Below are 19,106 nucleotides of genomic sequence, written 5' to 3' on the forward strand. Positions count from 1 at the left end.
TAAAGTACATATTTTTAATTACTAAAAAAATCACTTATTTTTACATTTTAAATTATTTATTATTATATATTTTCAAAATTATTTTAAAAATTAAAATAGTCATAATTTTATCTAATTATTTTTGTTTTTTTAAATAAATTTATTTATTTTTATTTATTGCATCTTCGTTACTGCGTGCGGGCTTACTCTAGTTGCAGCGAGCCGGGGCTACTCTTCGTTGCAGTGTGCGGGCTACTCATTGCGGTGGCTTCTCTTGTTGTGGAGCACAGGCTCTAGGCGCGCGGGCTTCAGTAGTTGTGGCTCGCGGGCTCTAGAACGCAGGCTCAGTAGTTGTGGCGCACAGGCTTAGCTGCTCCGTGGGATGTGAGATCTTCCGGGACTGGGGATCGAACCCATGTCCCTTGCATTGGCATGCGGATTATTAACCATTGCGCCACCAGGGAAGTCCCTAATAATTTTTAAATGCTAAAAAATTAATACATATTCATTGTAAAAAATGTAGACAATCCGTAAGGGTGTAAAGAAAGCAAGTAAAGGGATTCCCTGGTGGCGCAGTGGTTGAGAGTCCGCCTGCCGATGCAAGGGACACGGGTTCGTGCCCCGGTCTGGGAAGATCCCACATGCCGCGGAGCGGCTGGGCCTGTGAGCCAGGGCCGCCAAGCCTGTGCATCTGGAGCCTGTGCTCCGCAACAGGAGAGGCCACAGCAGTGAGAGGCCCGCGTACCGCAAAAAAAAAAAAAAAAAAAAAGTAAAAATCACCTGTAATTCCACTGTGTGGACAACCACCCACCGCTAACCTTTTGGTGATTACATGCTTTTTCATGTGTGTTTGTGTGTACATGTGGGTGGGTGTGTATATACACAATATGTGTATATACATATATACTGTGTTAGTCACATATTGCTGTGTAACAAATCACCCCAAAATTAAGTGGCTTAAAATAACAATAAATGCTTATTTTTTCATACTTACTGAGTGTCAGGAATGTGGGAGTGGCTTAGCTGGGTGGTTCTGTCTCAGATTGACTTTGAAGATTGCAGTCGAGATGTTAGCCAGGGCTGCCAGCATCTGAAGGCTGGCGTGGACCTGGAGGGTCTGATTCTACGATGACTCATTCACATGTTTGGCAATTTTGTGCTGCCTGTTGTCAAGAAGGCTCACTTCCTCAACACGGATTTTTCTATATGGCTGCTTGAGAGTCTTGATAACATGGCAGCTGGCTTTCCCCAGAAGGAGTAACTCAACAGAGAGGGCAAAGAGAAAGCTACAATGTCAATGACCTAACCTCAGAAGTCACTCTAGGTCATCTCTGCAATGTTTTATTGGTTACAGAGGTCAGCGCTAGTCAGGGTGGTAGAGACTACACAGGGATGCAGATGCCAGGAGATAAGAATCATTGGGGACCATCTTGGAGACATATATATATACATGTATAAATATTTTAAATATTATTTAAATATTTAAATATTATAAATATTTTAAGCTAGATGAGATCCTATTATCTTACTATATTGTACCATACTTAACTGTGTATGGTAGACCTAGTTCCATGCCAAATATGTAAATCTATATCATCACTTTAAATAGATCCATTTTATTTCATTGCATAGACATACCATAATTTATTTAACCACATCTATTTATTTAACCAAAAGCAACTGATTTTCAACAAAGACATCAATTTAATTGAGTGGGGAAAGTATAGTCATTTCAACAAATGGTGCTGGAACTACTGGATATTTTTATGGGGGTAAAAAAACACCTTGATCCCTACCCCACAGCATACCAAAAAAAAAAAAAAAAATCATTCTGACTGGATCATAAATGAACAAGCTAAAACTATAAAATCTTTAGAAGAAAACAGGAGAAAACCTTCACATACACCTTGAGATAGGCAAAGATTTCTTAGACTCAGAAAACAAAAAACCATAGGGACTTCCCTGGTGGTTCAGTGGGTAAGACTCAGAGCTCCCAATGCAGGGGGCCCAGGTCCGACCCCTGGTCAGGGAACTAGATCCTGCAGGCCGCAACTAAGACCTGGTGCAGCCAAATAAATAAATAAATATTCAAAACAAACCAAAACAAAAACCATAAAAGAAAAATAATGAATAAATTGGACTTCAACAAAATTAAAAGCTTCTCATCAAAAGCTACCATTAAGAAGATTAAAAGGTAAGCCACGAACTGGTAAAAAATAAGCGAACATGTGTGTGTATATTATCTATATTCAACAAATGATTTGTACCTAGAATAAACAAAGAACCCATATAACCCAATAAGAAGACAAAGAACTTAATTTTTAAATGGGTAAAAGATTTAAACAAGACACTGCCAAGGAAGATATACAGAGGGCAGATAAACACGTGAAAATGTGTTCAACATCATGGGTCATTAGGGAAGCGCAAGTTAAAACCACAATGGTGCGGTATTTCATGCCCACTAGAGTGGCTAAAATTAAAAAGACTGACCGTATCCTGTGCTGACAAGGATGTGGAATGACTAGAGCCCTCATATGTTGCTGGGGGGAAAGTAAAGTGGCACAACCATTTTGAAAAACAATTTGCCAGTTTCCTTTAAACAGACAGATCGCCCACATGACCCAGAAATCCCACTTGGGTATTTCCCCACGAGAAATGAAAACGTATGTCAGCACAAGTCCGTAAGCAAACCAGATCAGCTGGTGAGGATCATAATAATTTATTGATTCATTCAACTGAGTGCTCCGAAGCAATAAAAAGGAACAAACTGCTGATTTACCCAACAGCATAAATGGGTCTCCAGACCATCATGCTCAGTGAAAGGGGCTAGACACAGAAGAACTCATGCTGTCAGGACTCCATTTACATGAGGCGCTTGAGGAGGAAAACTCACCTGTGCAGACCAAGAGCAGATCAGTGGTTGCCTGGGGTGGAAGGTGGGGAGACTGAGTTCAGAGGGGCACAAGGGGACTTTTGGGGGTGATGGAAATGTACCAAAGCTTGATGGGGGTGCTGGTTACACAGCGTATACTTCTGTCAACAGTCAATGAACAGGTCCCTTTTAATGCATGTAATTTATACCTCAGTTATGTAGACCTAATTAACCTTTTCTGTTGCTGCCACTTTAATTTCTCTGATCCGAGTCAGGCTGAACATTTTCCCATGGATGTATTGGCCTCCCAGAACCTTTAGAACTTTGGGTTGGTTCTGTCTATGGATGGAAATGATCACACTTACCTGACCTCCAGGTTGTACAGCTACGACATGACAAAGTCCCGAGTGACCCTGATGGCTCAGCACAGATCTGACCAGCACCCGATCCTCGTCTGTACCAAGTTGGTGGAACCGTTCCAAGCCCAGGTGGGCTCCCTCTACATGGTCCTTGGGGAGCTGGAGCACCAGAAGGGTAAGCCTTGGCTTCACACACCCTTTTTCACTCTGGGTCCTGAGTGGGGCAGTCTTTTGGGTGCCTGGGCTAGGCTTCTGACCCAGCAGGGGTCCCTCACTGGGGTTAACATTCCTTCCAAATCAGCCCACGAGTTATAGGGACTCATAGGAAAGAGACGTGGTTGGGCTTGAGGTGGACCTGCCGTAGGGAAGCGAGAAAGCGGGGAGAGAAATCATTAATTTCTGCAGGCCTACAACATGCCAGGCCTGGTACTGGGAGGTTTGCTTAAATCTTTTGGAATCTGCTCACCAGCCCTTAATGAGTCATCTTATGGCTATCTCATAGATGAGAAAACTAAGGCTCAGAGAGGATGGGGCTGGAGTAACAGGCCAGGAAGTCAGGGCAAGAGAAATAAAATGCAAGGGAAGGAACAGAAGCAACCTGGGAGAATCTCTATGGCATCAAGGGTTGAAGCTTGCCCTTTAAAACCTAGGTACTTGTATTCTTTGCCTCCCTCTCTGGCTGTCCCTGTGCCATTTTCCTTCACATGCTTTATGTAACTATAACATGTTGTATCTCGTTATTTTAATTTAACATTATATCATAAGCATTCCCCCGTGTCTTGAAAACTTTTTCTAGACACAGTATTTAATGGCTGTGTAATATTTTACAGAGTAGATGTGCGTCGATTCACACAAGCATTAGACATCTGTATTGTTTCCATTTTTTGCTCCTGTAAGTACACTGTACATTAGCTGGTTAAAGAAACTATGAGATATTCAGCCAGGAGAATATTATACAGCCATCAAAAATGGTGCTGTAAATTTATATCAGTTCACATGAAAAGATGTTCATAGTATTTTACTGAGAAAAAGCAGTTTACAAAACAGTATGTGTCATATGATCTCATTTTTGTTAAACAGACATTTTTTTTTTTGCGGTACGCGGGCCTCTCACTGTTGCGGCCTCTCCCGTTGCGGAGCACAGGCTCCGGACGCGCAGGCTCAGCGGCCACGGCTCACGGGCCCAGCCGCTCCGCGGCATGTGGGATCTTCCCGGACCGGGGCACGAACCCGTGTCCCCTGCATCGGCAGGCGGACTCTCAACCACTGTGCCACCAGGGAAGCCCTAGACATTTTTTATACACATAAAAGTTTGAAATATTATTTACCAAAACGTTAATAGTAATTATTTCTGGGTGGTGGGGCTGTGGGATTCCTTATACTTTTATTATTTGACAATGAAAATGTATTGCTTCATAGCCAGAGGGAAAAAACAGTTTAAACAATCTATCTAGATATATATTTAAAATGCCGTAGTTAATGGCCTTTAACTATTACCAAACTTTGTCCACTTTCTGATTATTTCTTTAGGGTAGTTTCCTGAAAGTGGAATTGCTACATTAAAGGATATGAACATTTATGTTTCTTGATTTACACTCCCAACTTACTTTCTAAAAGTTGCAGTGGTTTTTAACTCTGGATGAAATGCACTAGAAAAAAAGTAAACGGGGCTTACTTTAATTACGTTTGATTTAATAGAAGTTAATCTTTATTCAGGCTTAAGCCTTTGAGCTCAGAGTCCCTGCCTTCATCATTGATTTGAGAGAAGTATCAGGAGGAGGGGTGGAAATGGGTACAAAGGGCCTTGAATAAATCATTTCCACTTTGACTGCAGCCCACTTCACCTGAGACTCCCTCCTGCACTCCTGGCCCCTACAGGGAGTCCTGGGAGCTCTCAGGAGCCAACTGCCCAGTATCTGTAACTCAAAGGTCTGATTGCAGATACAGAGAGGGGTTGATACTAAGGTGGGACATCAGGCCAGGACCAGGGTGGGACCTGGAGAAGACATTTAGAATTATTTGTGGGAAGAAAAATGGAAAAAACTTTACAAATTCAACCCATATCACTTTTTCAATTTAATGGTTTCAAATCAAACAAGCACAAAAGTAGAATGAGCCTCCATGTACCCGTCACCCAAATTCAGCAGTGATCCACATTCCACTGTTGTGTCATCATCGCCCGCATTTACTTACTTATTTTGCTGGTGTATTTTAGAGCAAATCTGACATCATTTCATTTACCCATAAATACCTCAATGTCTATCTCTAACATCACAATCACGCCCAACAAAATGAATAGCTGTTCCTTAATATGCTCTAGTACATACCTTGTCTGTGTTCATTCCCCTCCTCGGCCCCAAAATGGCTTTTTACAAAAAGTTAGTTTAAAAGCAGGAGGCAAAGTCCGTGCATTGCCTTTGGGTTACATATCCCAAGTCTCTATAATGGTTCTGTCTTCCTTTTTTCCTTTTTGTAATGCCATTTATTGGAGAACTTGGGTCTGGAATTAGCTAATTGCTTCCTCCTGGTTGCATTAAACCTGCTCTTCCTTCCCTTGAGTTGATCCTACCTTTTTCTGAACGGATTGTATTTCAGGGAAACCAAATGGTTGGAGGAGGGAACGTTCTTTAGAGAAGAATCACAGTGAATAAACGCATGAGAAACAACTAAATTCTAAAGTCACCATGTTAAAAGCCCCGAGGAAATAATAAATCCAGGCAACGTTACCACTGGCTGCTCAAATCATTAGGTGGAAGCTTGCCGGGAACACTGTAGCTCAGGTGATCAAACATTACAAAAATCGGACCGATCGGTCGTGTACCTCTGGTGTGATGCACCAGGAGAGCACAGACAGTACTGCTCTGATGTGTTCTTGCCAAAAAACAAAAAACATGGAACCTCAGTAGTCAAGCCTCAGATCCAGCAGGATTCTTCCTAGGCTCTGGCAAGTTTACCACTCACCATTATTTTCATCACAATGTGTAGGGTTTTTTTTTCCTTAAAAAAAATGTTTCCCCTCAGTTTCTAATTTCTGAGACGACATGCTCGTCATTCGAGACTGACACAAGGAAAGAAAGACGACGGTGAGGAGGGAGGGCAGAGTGTGGGCTGAGCTTGGCAGCAGTCGCCGACCTCCAACCTGCAGTGGCCTGTCTGGCCCCCGGCCAGGTCTGAAGTCCTGTGGGGACACAAAGGTCAACCACACACGGATCCTGCCCCGTGGCAAGGTTGGCAGTTCTGAGGATGGACTAGAGGCCCCCTCAAGGCACCTTTCTGAAATGTTTGCACACGAAAGAGAAGAAATGCCAGCCATGTGCCAACACCAGCTGGCCAGGACACCCCGCAGGGCCGAGGGCTTCCAGTCCAGGGATCAAGATGTGAGGACACAGCCTCGGCCCCGCTCTGCTCCAGGGGCCCGCGTGGAATACCAGGCTGAAGGTTACTTGCCTACAGCAAGAAACTGCCCCAGAGCTCTCACCATAAATCCCACCTGTTCTGGTTTCCGTTCACCTGACTGCTTCCTGCCCTCACAGGCCTTCCTTGTGTCCTCTCGAACCTTCAAGCCCCCTTCTCTGGGACTTGCCTGAAACCTGGCTTTCCCCCCCAGGCACCAGTTCCCCTCCTGCCCTCCCACGTGGAGCCTCCCAGGCCCCATTACAGAACCCAGAGGTGGGGTGGAAATCCTGCCAGCTCCTCCTGCAGCACCAGTTCTGCCACCTCCGCCCCACTGCTGCCTGAAACTAGGTTCCACCCTCAGTATCTTTCTTCCTCGTCACCCATCGGGACCACCTTCTCTCCTCTCCAGCTTGACCTCACTATCATTTCAACCACTTTCCTGGCAGAAGTTCCAACCCCTCGTCTTCCATCATTCCTCCCTGATTAAACCCCAATCCCCACCCTCTCAGGTCCCACCCAACTGTTGATGGAGAAAGTTCACAAAGCTCCAGGGATTCCTAGCACAACGGTTTCAAGGTCTCTTATCTCTTCCGGGCCCTTCACGCTGCCTAGAATTCCTTCCACATGTCCTGGCTGGTCCCCCCTGCCCCTGACCCGCAACAGCTATTTCAGGCATTCATGCAGGACCCCCTTCGTCATCACCTCCCCGTCCCTTCCAGCAAATTACCTCACCTCCTACATCCCAGGTAAAACTGAGGCCACAGCTGCAGCCTCTCCTAAAATTATATGCATCCACACCCATCAGTAGCCCCTTTCCTCCAGTCTGTCTGGGAGAGAGGAGGGTCCCTCCTGCCTGCGGTGCAGCCCCTGTGCTGTGATGCATGCCTGCCTTCCTGCAGGGGCTTTGCTTTCTCAGCTGAATCCTTAACCTGTTACCACTGGTTCTTCCCTCCCAGCATATAAAGCGCTCAAGCCTCTTCTGTATTAAAATGATAGGAACAATAATGTCAAGTTCAGCTCTATCCCTACCTAGCTGTGACCCTCCTCCCTCCACAGTCAAACTTCCTAAAAGAAGATCTGTTCTCCACATCACCCCTCCTTATCTCAGACTCACACCTCAACCCACTGCATTCTGGATTGAACCCACACCCTCGGCAGTGAAAGCGCAGAGTCCTAACCACTGGACCACCAGGGAATTCCCTCAGCCCTTCTCCTTTGCCGCAGGTTCTTTTTCTTTGCAAGAAGAGATTCCCCTAAATGACTATTTCTCTGGCTTCATAAACTCCTTTCTCCTCCCCTGCAGCACTCTTCAAATGCCGTTCTTTTATTCCATTTACACAGACGTTTTGCAGATGGACTAAGAGAATTGCCAGATTTGTCCCTGTGATAACCATACTTCTGAAGTTCACTTCCATTTTTAATAACTTTTCTTCATTCACGGGAAGAAACATGTTCCACTATCTGTATCTCGAAGAGAACGTTTCCCCAGGCTGAGGGGAGGAAAGAGCTGACAGGCATTATTATTGTAAGGAAAGTTCTGTGAAATTAAGTCCAATACTAAGAAAATCTTCATACAGGAAGTTTGGAAACATTTGACCTATGCTTCTATTTTGAGATTTTTAACTGCGAATTAGAGCACTCTGATTTTGTCCTTGCTTTCCCTGTGTCATCCTGAACATATGCAGCTGCTCTGTGAAAACTATTTAGGGCCACGTGTGTCACAAGAAAAGGTCTAGGCCTTTCAGTGCCAAATGAAGTTTAGGCAAATATCCTGTTTGACTGATTAGTATAGATGAGCCAGTTATTCCTGAAGAGGCCTGAGTGATGAGAATCAACAGTCTACGTCCATCCACAGATCCACATACTGTCCCATGCCCTCCCCCCCACCCCACTCTAGGCCATGCAGCCCCTGCCGTCCAGCGCTGGGGCCGACAGAAGCTGACGACACACAGGCAACCTCATGTTTCAAATGAGTTCATCTCTCTGTGTTGAAGCCTGGAATCTACACAGTCCAGCTCTCTGAATTCTGCCCCCGGGCTCTGTTAAATCAGTAAAGTGGCCTAGACTAGAGGAAAAGTTAGGCATAGACTTTAACCAGAGAGAGCCTCTATCTCAAAACGGCATCAAAAGAGGACGGCATAATGTTCTAGAACACTGAATGTATTCATTGACGTGCCCAGAGAGCAGAGAGAACATAGTGCAAAAAAAAAAAAAACCAACCACCTATAAGGGCAAACCCCAGATGTCCTTCCTATTTGGTGTCACCTGAACATCGACAAACCTTTCCATCAGCTCACCACAGCATCTGCTAGAAGCGCCCCCAGCCCCTTGTCAGGGTGGGATGACTTGCCCCTGTAAGGCCAGACTCTCCCCTTGGATTGATTAAATATGGGGTTCTCTTTGCTCCAATTTCCAATGCCAGTGAGCCCTACGAAGCCAAGGGGCCCTTCCCCTGGTACAAATGGAGAACTAGGGTGGTGACTGAGACTGCTCCTCAACTCTGGGCACTTGGAAGCTACAGAGAAGCTGGTAGGAGTTAAGATGACAAAAGAGGGAAGTAGAGGCTACATCTCTCTGGGCCGGAGTGGAATTTTCAGGCTACCCCCTGAGTTTCAGCCATGTGCCTGTAGTGCATGGTGGGCCCGCAGTTCTGAGGCCCAACTAGACAAATGGTCATCATCCTGTAAACCATCCTTCTCACCTGTGCCCTGTCAGACTCTTCTGTCAAAACCGAGGCCCGAGAACAAGTCGAGGGGAAACGGCCGGAATGCATCTGCAGGGTGTGTTGCTGACACTGCCTGTGCCTTGGTGTCTGTGTCTTTCAGATGGAGACTGCGTGGTGAAGGCCCGGGTGCTGACTTGTGTGGAAGGAATGAATCTCCCCTTGTTAGAACAAGCCATCCGGGAGCAGAGGCTGTACCAACGAGAGAGGGACAGCAGCCAGTAGAGAGCGAAGCAGCAGCTCCTGGCAAACCGCCCCCCTCCCTCCCCGCCGCCGCCCCCGCTCTGGAGCTGCCGCCGAGAAGATGCAGGAGCTTCCTGAAGAGAAGAGGGGAGGGGTAGTTCACTGGGATTGGCCCAGAAATGGAAGCCTAGAGATCAGAGGCCGGGCTCTGGGGCCCTGGCGGCTGGGCCCCGTGTGGGTCCTGGAGGGTTGCAGAAGGTCCTCGTGAATAAAGCCATGTGGTGTGACGTAGCAGTGCGTGCACGTGGTGCAGCGCCGGCAGGGGCCAGCAGGGGGAGCCTCGGAGCAGGCAGCCGGCCCGGCAGTGAGGCTGCGGGAGCGCAGGGTTTCTGGTGAATTCTGGGCTGGGGGCCTGAGGGGAGGGCGCTGGGGACGCTCAGGACCTGGTTGGGGGCCCGGGACACAGTGGGTGCTGCTCCTGCCAAGGTTCTGCCCTCACAGGAGGCCAAGCGTCCCCAAACAGGCCAGGCCCAGCACCTCGCCCTGGCCATGCAGCCTAGGGCAGGACTGTGGCTTCAGAAGCCCTTCCTGACCCCTGACTTCTGTCCTGAGTTGACCCCGGCCCCCCCCGGGCGGCCCCTCCGGGCAGCCTTCTGCCCCCGGGGTCCAGGCCTGGCTGGGCAGGGGCGGGGGCGGGGGCTGGGGCAGAAGAATTTTGGGCCCTCCTGTGCTCCGTAGCCCGGCTCAGGGAAGCTGCTTCCTGGGGCCTGGGGCTTTCTGCCTGGCCTGGGCTGGGCGAGGGGCATCCCTGCGCCACACCAGGTTCTCGGGCATGGGCTGGGGCTGGGGCTTTGGTGGGTGGTGGGAGCCGGGCCTGGGCCTGGGCGGCCTGGCAGGCAGAGCAGGGTGAGCCCTGGGGGCCCCAGGCCTCAGGAGCCGGGGCGGGGGGCGGGGCTGGGGGCCCTGGGCAGGGGCCGGGCAGGCTGTGCCGTGGAGGTTGGAGGGGCAGCGGGGGTGCTGGGCATGGGGGCGAACGCCCCAGGCGCCTTCTGTTTCCAGGGCGGCTCTGCGGGCATGGATGTGTTCCAGAAGGTTGAGAAGATTGGAGAGGGCACCTATGGGGTGGTGTACAAGGCCAAGAACAAGGAGACCGGGCAGTTCGTGGCCCTCAAGAAGATCAGGCTGGATTTGTGAGTCCTGGGACGGCCTCTGAGACCCCCTGGTCCAGGGGTGACCCACAGCCCACCCATCCGTCCCTCATCACAGGGTTTTGTGTTCCACTCCTTTTCCGAGTGCTCCCCAGTTACACGGGGGCCACAGAGGTGCAGCCCTCATGCGTCCTCACCCCGACCAGGCTTTGCCCCCGGCCGGTGGGGGTGACGGGTGTGTGCCGAGGAACCCAGAGCCCCATCGCTGGGGAGGGGGGTGGGCATCCTTACGGAATAAGGAACACAGGTGACACCCCCCGCCCACCCCCCCCAGCAGAAGGGCCTGCTCAGCTGCTGCCTCCACTGCTGTACCACTCTCTTCTCCAGGGAGACCGAGGGGGTCCCAAGCACTGCCATCAGGGAGATCTCCCTGCTCAAAGAGCTTAAGCATCCCAACATCGTCAGGTGAGGCCGGAAGGAGCGGGGAAGTGGGCCTCTCCCAGCCCGGCTGGGAGCTGCATGCTGACTGTTGTCGCCCGGCCAGGCTGCTGGATGTGGTGCACAGCGAGAAGAAGCTTTACCTGGTGTTTGAGTTCCTCAGCCAGGACCTGAAGAAGTACATGGACTCCACCCCAGCCTCCAAGCTCCCCCTGCATGTAGTCAAGGTACCGGGGGCGGGACGGGGGCAACCCGCGAACGCCTGCTCAGCCGGCCCCGCTTCCACTCAGCCAGCTCCTTGTCATGCTCGCTGTTCCAGAGCTACCTCTTCCAGATGCTGCAGGGGGTGAACTTCTGCCACTCGCATCGGGTCATCCACCGAGACCTGAAGCCCCAGAATCTGCTCATCAATGAGTTGGGAGCCATCAAGCTGGCTGACTTTGGACTGGCTCGGGCCTTCGGGGTGCCCCTGCGCTCCTACACCCATGAGGTACCGCAGGACAGAGGGGAGAGAAGGGATGTCACCCGTGCACCCAGCTACCCTGAACGATGCTGTTTTCTTGTCCCCACAGGTGGTGACACTCTGGTATCGTGCCCCCGAGATCCTCTTGGGAAGCAGGTTCTACTCGACAGCTGTGGATGTCTGGAGCATTGGTTGCATCTTTGCAGAGATGGTAGAGAGAGGGCCAAACATGGCCACAGGGAGGCCACAGGCAGGGTCCTCTGGGGTGGGGGGTAGAAGGGGCTCTGATTCTCCTATTAGAAGTGGATTAAGGGGTGTTTGGGACTGGCTAAGGTCTTTTTCCAGAAAAGGCCAGGATTTTTAGCACAGCCTTGGGAAAGATGTCTTGGAGGTGCCTCCCTGGTCTGGCCTCTTTTCTGGTATTGGATTCTGCATGACAAGGGAGTAGAACCCACACCTTCTCCCCGTCCCGTTCCAGGTGACCCGCAAAGCCCTGTTTCCTGGAGACTCTGAGATTGACCAACTCTTTCGTATCTTTCGGACCCTGGGGACACCCAATGAAGCCATGTGGCCAGGAGTCACCCAGCTGCCTGACTATAAGGGCAGTTTCCCCAAGTGGACCAGGAAGGGGCTGGAGGAGATCGTGCCCCACCTGGAGCCAGAGGGCAAGGACCTGCTCATGGTAGGTACAGGTGGGCGGCAGGGAGGCTGAGAAAGACCTCCTCATGCCAGCTGCTGCTCTTGCTAGAAGTGTCCCCTTTGTCATCCAGCCTCTTATGCAGCCCTGGTTCCTTCTGAGTCCCAGCTCGTCTCTTTGCTGACCCCTATACAGAGTTCGCTTGTCCCCATGTGTATTCATTGCTCCACCTGGAAGCCTCTCCCATGATAGGTCCAATGTACATCATCCCTTTTAAAACTTCTCTCCTCTAGTTAGCTTTGTTTTTATGCTGTGCTGTGTGCCCTTTTTCTTAGTTGCCTTGTGTTTTGGTAATTTTTTTTCGTGGACATTATTACCCCATCTAAGCTGTAAGCTTTCCCAGAAGGGATCACACCGCCCACTGCCTCGGTGCTCCCGCAGTGCGTTCCACAGCGGTTACTCTTCACACGAGGCTGTTCAGAGCAGGCTGCTCGCCGCTGCTGCGGCCCCTGCCCCAGTCCTCATTCACCCCTCTGCTTGTACCCTCTTGACCCCTTGGGCTGGCCCAGGCCAGGCTGACCAGAGGGCCTCAGGCAGAGCTATCCATTCTTGCCCACAAAGACTCAGAGCACGTTTCTCTCTTTCGTCTGGCGTTGGGTCAGAGGAAGGCAGGGCAGGAAGTTCATCTTCAGGCTCTGTGTCCAGCTTTCCAGAGGGCTGTGTGCGTCTCCCAACCCAGTGCCAGGAGGGTGGAGTGGACTTCCCATGGAGCCTCCTAGCCCTCCATCCTGGCTACTCTAAGACAGGGGGTCCTTCCGCAGCCTGGCCAGGTTTAGGGAATTTTGTGTTTCTGCCCCACCCTCAACATGCTCCCTGGACAGGTTTGGTTCCCTCATCCTGATACCTAGAGAAAAGTCTGTCTCAACTAGAACTAGGCTGGAGCCTGACTCGGCCTCAGTAACGTGAAGGAGACAGGGGGTGACTTAGGGCTGGACTAGAATGAAGTCTTTGTCCCCAGATTCCGGGAGCGTCCAGAATTGGTTCTCAAGCTGGGAGGTACTGGCCTTGTGCCGTCTGGGTGTGGCGGCAGCTCTGCTTTGGGGCTTGGGGCCCTGGCCACCCCCGGGCCCAGTCTCTCTCTTCCTCCACAGCAACTCCTGCAGTATGACCCCAGCCGGCGCATCTCAGCCAAGGCCGCCCTTGTGCATCCGTACTTCTCGTCCACCGAGGCCTCCCTGGCCCCGCGCTAGTGTGTGCTGGAGGGTTTCTGTCGCTGAGAAGGTGTGAGGCCTCAAAGCCTCTCTCCAGCTGCTGCCCCCCTGCCTCCCTACTCACTTCCCAAGAAAGAGGACACATCTGGGGAGAGAGCAATTTGGCGTCAGCCGTCAGAGGGCTGAGTTTGGGTTTGTCCTGCCAGCAGGTTAGCGAGTTCGTGGGTTGTTTGTTGGGTTTGCCGGTGCCGTTTCAAGATAGGGGCACAGAAGCGCCATGCCCGAGGGGGTCCGTTAGAGGCTGGGTCCCCTGGCACCAGAATGGCAGGTGCTAAGGAGAGTAGGAAACCTGCCCGGGCCTCCAGCAAGCCCTCCTAAGTGCCCTTCCGCTGCTCGGCCCTCAGTTGCAGAGCCAGACCCCGGGGGAAAGAGTTTCGCCCGGCTGGTCTTCTGGATGTAAAATGTTTTGGGGAAGAGTTGAGTTCCAGTTAAGGGTCCCAAGTTAAACAGAAAGCGGGGTGAGGGAGAGAGGACATTTTCCTGATCCTGGGGCAGGCTGGGTGTTCTAAGTAGTTGTCTCGTCACCTGGGATGTGCTTAACGTTTGTTTGCTTCTGGCTTTAAGAAGAGAAAATAAAACTGATGCATTCCTGAGTTTTCCGGTGTTTCTCTGCTCAGGGGGGGACACCAGGGACTTGCTGACGAGGGGGAGGTTGACAGCGGGCTGAAGACAGTTCAGGGGTTGGGGGAGGGGGGCAGGGCATCATCCTCCCTGGCCTGCCCCCGTCGGGTCCTTCCTAGAGTCAGAGGAGCCACAGGCCTCCGAAAGCACCCTGTCCCCGGCAGGGCCAGCTGGGCGTGTCCACTCCCCAGGACCCAAGCAGTGCTGTCCCTCGTGCTCATGCCCCAGACGAATCGACTCTTACGTTCCCAGATGTGAACAAGACGCCGGGAGAATTCGTTTATTGGAAGCAGTGGGTTGAGGGAGGAGGGAGGAAAACAGAACTGCTGATCTCCATCCAGGTCAGGGGATGGACTGGGCACTAAAGTCAGGGGAGGGAGCCCGACACCGAGAGTCGGTCAGACAGAGGGAAGACCCAGCCCCTCGGATCGGGCTGCTCTGGGGCAGGGGTGCATGCGTCCTGCCCTCCCCCCTCACACACGCTCCCGTGACTGCTTTGGCCCCCGTCAGCGCAGGGAGCGCAGGCCGGTGCGGGAGGCCGAGCGGTAGCAGTGGTACCCCTCCAGTGAGGCTGGGAGGAGCAGCAGGCCACTCAGGGGGTCCTTCCGGCAGCGCCCCATGGCCTCCTTGTAGCTCAGCCGTTCCTTGGAGATGGGGTCTGTCAAATCCTTCTCGTAGCTGGCCTCGTCCTGCAGGAGCTGGGCCAGCTCTTCACTGATCATGCCGGAGAGCATGGCCTGCGCGATGGGGATGCGGCCCGTCCTCTTGGGGTCGATGAGCCCTCCGGTCAGGTGCTGCACCCGCAGGTGCGGGAGCATGCTCTCCTGGGGCATCCAGCCCTTCTGAATGGCCTCGCTCACCGACAGCCTCTTCTTGGTGACGGGGTCCTCGATGCCGGTGAAGCCCTTCTGGGCATTGAGCAGCCTCTGCAAGGAGCTGTTCTCGATCAGCCCCCTCTCCACAGCCTTGTGCACGGAGTAGCGCTCCCGGCTGAGGAGGTCCACGATGCCCCCCGTGGCTGCCTGCGCCTCCAGCAGCTTCTGCCCGGTAATGGGGTCCAGCATGTTCTTGGCCACGGCTGTCTTGATGGTGACCTTGTTGTCCGTGGTTGTGTCGTAGACGCCGGCGATGGGGAAGTTGTCCTCGCTGAGCCCGAGAGAGAAGCCGGGAGAGAAGAATCTGGTGCTCTGGGGGGCCGGGGAGGCCAGTGGGGACTTGGAGATGATGGTGCCGATGGAGAGCGGGGAGCAGGGCTTGGTCTCCCCGGCCACGAGCAGGGCGAACTCGCTGACGGGCAGGTGGCCGTCCGTGTAGAGACGGTACTCCTCCTTGGAGATGCGCCGGGAGCGCAGGGCGGCCTCGATGGAGTACTGCTTCCCGCTCTTGCGGTCCAGGAGCACAGACTCCTCCCCACGGGGACCCAAGGTGGTGACCTCCTCCCAGTCACACTCGAGCTCCTGCAGCTGGAGGTACTGGCCTCGGTCGATGATGCCCCTCTTGTAGGCCTCGTACGGGGACATGTCCTTCCCCGTCTCGGGCTCCAAGATGGAGATCTTGGTGGCGAGGTTGGTCTCTCGCGTCTGGGTCTCCTGGCTGAGCTCCTCCCGGCTCACCTTGGTGTGGAGGTCCCGGAGGGTCCTCTCCTTCTCGTAGATCTGGTCCTTCTCGCGGAGGATGGCCGTCTCGAGCCGCGAGAGCTCGCGGCCCCGCTGGGCTGCCCTCTGCCGCTCGCTCTCTGCCTTCCGGCCGAACAGCGTCGACTCCTCCTGCAGGCTCAGCACCTGCTGCTGCTTCTGCGTCTCCAGCTCCCGCAGCTTCTCCTGCAGCTGCCTGCACTCCTGGCTCTTCCGGTCCCGGGCCTCCTGGAGCTCGGCTTCCTCCTGCGACCAGGTCCTCCTCAGCGCCTCCGCCCGCTCTATCTGCTCCCGCAGGCGCCTCGCCGCCTCCTCCCGGCTCTGCCGGGTTGCGCGCTCCCTGTTGAGCATCTCCCACACCCAGGAACGCTCTCCCTCCAGGACCGGGTCCTTCTCCACTCTGATCACTTCCTTGTAGATGGTCTTCTCCTGCGCTTTGGTTTTCTGGAGCACGTCGATCTGCACCTGCAGCTTCTCGCACTCCCGACGCAACTCGGTCACCTGGGTCTTCTCCTGGTCCAGGTCCCGCCGCTGGCCTTCCACAGACTTCTCCAGGTCCGGGTCCTTCTCCAGCTGGACCACCTCCTCCATGATGACCTTCTCCTGCACCGCGGGAGGCCGCTTCTGCAGCTCCTGGACCCTCAGGGTCAGCTGCCGCAGCTCCGTCTCCACGGCCAGCTTCTTGCCGCCGTCCTCCCGGGAGCTGAGCAGGCCCTCGTCCTCCTGCACGGCGGCCCGCAGCTGCTGCACCTCCCGCTCCAGCTGCCGCCGCCGGCCCACCTCCTCATCGAGGCTCCGGCTCAGCCGGCTGTGCTCCTCGCGGCGCTTCGGGTCCCTCCGGGTGACCACCACCTCCTGCACCACCACCTTCTCCTCGGGCCGCCTCCGCTCCAGCAGCAAGTACTTGTTCTGCAGCTCGGAGACCGTGTCCTCGGCCGTCCGTCGCTTCTGGGCTGCCTCCCGCAGCTCCTGGCGCAGCCGCTGGGCCTCCTGCTCCAGGACTGGGTCCTTCTCATGGCGCACCACCTCCTTGTTCACCGTCTTGGTCTCCACCTTGGAGCGCTCCCGTCTCCACTCGTCGCGCTCCCCCTGCAGCCGGATGAGCTGCTCCTGGGCCCGCCCGCTGCCGTTGACCAGCTCGTTGAGCTGGGCCTTCAGGTGGTCCATCTCCCGCAGCACCTCCGGACTCCTCTCGTGCCTCACCACCTCCTGCGTCACCTGCTTGTACTCCACCACGGGCTTCTGCGCCCGCAGGACCGCCAGCTCGGGCAGCAGCCGCCCCGCCGCCTCCTCCACGCTGCCCCTCCTGCGGGCAGTCTCCTGCAGCTGGGCCCTGAGCCGCGCCATCTCCCGCTCCGTCTCCGGATCCACCTGGAAGATCTCGTGGACACGCTCCTGCAGATCCACCCTGGGCTTCTGCTTCTCCTCCGCGCTGTGCTTGCCGCGCAGCTCCTGCAGCTCCCTGGCCAGCGCCTCGTTCTCCCGCCTCTCCGCCTCCAGGCAGCTCCTCAGCCTGGACGCCTCTTGGAGGCGGCCTGGGTCCTGCTCCACCCTCTTCACCTCCTTCACGATCACCTTCGGCTGCACGGCGCGGATCGCCTGCTCCAGCTCCGCGATGCGAGCCTGCAGCCTGGCCACGGCTGCCTCCGCCCCCTTCCTCTGCACCGCGTCCTCCTGCACCTGCAGCCTCAGGGCCTGGGCTGCCTTGACCATTTCCGGGTCCTTCTCCACCTTGACCACTTCCTTCAGCACGACCTTCTCCTTCACGCTCACCTCCTTCTGCTCAAGGGCCAGCAGCTCCGTCTTCAGCGCCTCCAGTTGGGCCAAGACGGTGGAGTTCTCCCCCCGCAGGAGCTGGATCTCGCTGCTGAGCTGGGCCGCCTGGCTGTCCAGGCCAGGGTCCCTCTCGATCTGGGTGACCTCCTTGGTCAGCAGGTGAGGCTGCGTGGCCTTCCTCTGGTTCTCTAGCTGCACGACCTTCTGGGCCGCCGCCTCCAGATCTGCCTGCAGGCCAGCCCGCTTCTTGCCCTCGTCCTCCACCTGGGACTTCACCCTGGACAGGTTGCTCTCCAGCTGGGGGTCCCGGAAGAACTCCACCACTTCCTTCTCCTCCAGTTTCTCCAAGGGCCGCTGGGTCTTCAGTTGCAGCAGCTGGTTCCTCTGCTCCTCTAGCTCGCGCTGCATCTGGGCCACCCGCTTCCTCTCCTCCTCCAGCTGGGACTTCAGGGCCTCTGACTCCCTCCGGGTTCGGGCTGGGCTCTCGGACCCCTGTCGTGCATCACGGGTCACCTGGATGTCTTCACTGAGCTCCTTCTGCAGGGTGAGAGGAAGAGGGGGGCGTCCTGGGGTGAGGGGAGGAAAGGGATAAGCCCACCACACCCTCCTGAGATCAGGACCCTCCCCTGCTTCCTGAGACTTCCTAGTAGGTCCTGGGAGGTGGAACTGAAGACCTGGGATGCTTGGAGGCAGGATTTTGAGAGGCTCCATCAATGCCCAGGATGTTAGGATTTAAGGCAGCGTTCAGGCCGCGTTTGCACTAGAACGTGCAAATAGGAAGGTCCTCCCTTCCTCAACTTTCCCCCTTCCACTTCCACCCAGGCTCCCAGAAATGGGCCTGCACTCCTCTGGGGGACCCTGGAGTACACCTCTGGGTGGGAAGAAGCTGGCCAGTCCTTTGGCCAGTCACCAAGAGTCATGGAGAGCACCTGGCTCCTGGTCTCTCAGGGATGGAGACCTAGGTGGCCTCTCGCCCACTGGGGCTGGATCCTAGGCTGAAGACTTCGTGGGGATTCTCTCCCGTCCCCACCGGAGCACTGCCCGGTGGCGAAGCTGCGACCGCACTGAATGACATCTCCTGGTACTAACTCTGACATGGTCACCAGCCTGTAAGAGCTGCTGGGGGAGGAAGGAAGCAGCACCTCCCTCAGGCTGCTGAGCTGTCCCGGGGCTGCAGGCTGCAGTGGGGGGAGGAAGGGGCGTCTGCCAGGTCAGCCACCGGGCCAGGCTGCCTAGTGCGGGAGCGGATGGGCCTCACCCCCATACCTTCTCCAGAATCTTTCCGGCAAACTCCAGCTGGTGCAGTTGCTGCTGGCACACGGCTGCAACCTCAGCGTAGGCCTTCATCAGATTCTTCTCCTGGAGAGGCCACAGGGAGGTGGGGGAGGGCGGTGTCAGCTCCCGCCTGAGAGGCCTCGGAGCCCGGCCGTGTTGAGGAATGAGGGATACAGAGCCCGGGCTCACCTGGGCCTGGATGCTCTCCTGCAGGGGAGCCACTCGGGGTCTCTTGGGGGCCGACCCCGCCTGGGTAGGCTCCAGGGAGCAGCGGTAGGTGTCTGCCTGCAGCTCATAGTCCTGAGCAGGGGGGAAAGGACAACAGGCTGGCC

The 19,106-nt window shown here is 54.4% G+C and overlaps 3 protein-coding genes across 4 annotated transcripts in view; 2 read left to right on the forward strand and 1 right to left on the reverse strand.

Annotated features, from left to right (window-relative positions):
- The window catches only part of TEN1 (TEN1 subunit of CST complex), a 15,826-nt gene extending 6,024 nt beyond the window's left edge, over positions 1-9,802 (forward strand). For both annotated transcript variants that reach the window (XM_024760563.1, XM_024760562.1), the window contains exons 3-4: positions 3,228-3,385; positions 9,432-9,802. In XM_024760563.1, the coding sequence (XP_024616331.1) occupies positions 3,228-3,385; positions 9,432-9,553 (280 nt within the window). In that variant the 3' untranslated portion in view covers positions 9,554-9,802. The remainder of the gene's footprint in view (positions 1-3,227; positions 3,386-9,431) is intronic.
- Positions 9,803-10,481: 679 nt separating this feature from the next.
- CDK3 (cyclin dependent kinase 3) lies at positions 10,482-14,061 on the forward strand. The gene is made up of 7 exons (XM_024761196.1): positions 10,482-10,701; positions 11,047-11,124; positions 11,204-11,324; positions 11,417-11,587; positions 11,670-11,771; positions 12,039-12,242; positions 13,349-14,061. The coding sequence occupies exons 1-7, from the start codon at positions 10,535-10,537 to the stop codon at positions 13,445-13,447; spliced, it is 942 nt and encodes a 313-aa protein (XP_024616964.1). The 5' UTR covers positions 10,482-10,534; the 3' UTR covers positions 13,448-14,061.
- Positions 14,062-14,362: 301 nt separating this feature from the next.
- The window catches only part of EVPL (envoplakin), a 17,651-nt gene continuing 12,907 nt past the window's right edge, over positions 14,363-19,106 (reverse strand). Inside the window, exons 20-22 of the mRNA XM_024761183.1 lie at positions 18,964-19,074; positions 18,766-18,858; positions 14,363-18,036 (exon numbers count right to left, since the gene is read on the reverse strand). Coding sequence (XP_024616951.1) covers positions 14,596-18,036; positions 18,766-18,858; positions 18,964-19,074 — 3,645 coding nt within the window. The 3' untranslated portion in view covers positions 14,363-14,595. The remainder of the gene's footprint in view (positions 18,037-18,765; positions 18,859-18,963; positions 19,075-19,106) is intronic.

This window comes from Neophocaena asiaeorientalis, unplaced genomic scaffold (genome assembly GCF_003031525.2).
Source record: "Neophocaena asiaeorientalis asiaeorientalis breed wild unplaced genomic scaffold, Neophocaena_asiaeorientalis_V1.1 scaffold30, whole genome shotgun sequence".
In the NCBI taxonomy this organism is placed as follows: domain Eukaryota; kingdom Metazoa; phylum Chordata; class Mammalia; order Artiodactyla; family Phocoenidae; genus Neophocaena; species Neophocaena asiaeorientalis.

Coding starts and splice junctions, on each gene's coding strand:
- CDK3 (XM_024761196.1), top strand. CDS start 10,535: ATGGGGGCGAACGCCCCAGGCGCCTTCTGTTTCCAGGGCGGCTCTGCG. Junction 10,702..11,046: donor AAGAAGATCAGGCTGGATTT/GTGAGTCCTGGG, acceptor TCTCTTCTCCAG/GGAGACCGAGGGGGTCCCAA. Junction 11,125..11,203: donor AAGCATCCCAACATCGTCAG/GTGAGGCCGGAA, acceptor TCGCCCGGCCAG/GCTGCTGGATGTGGTGCACA.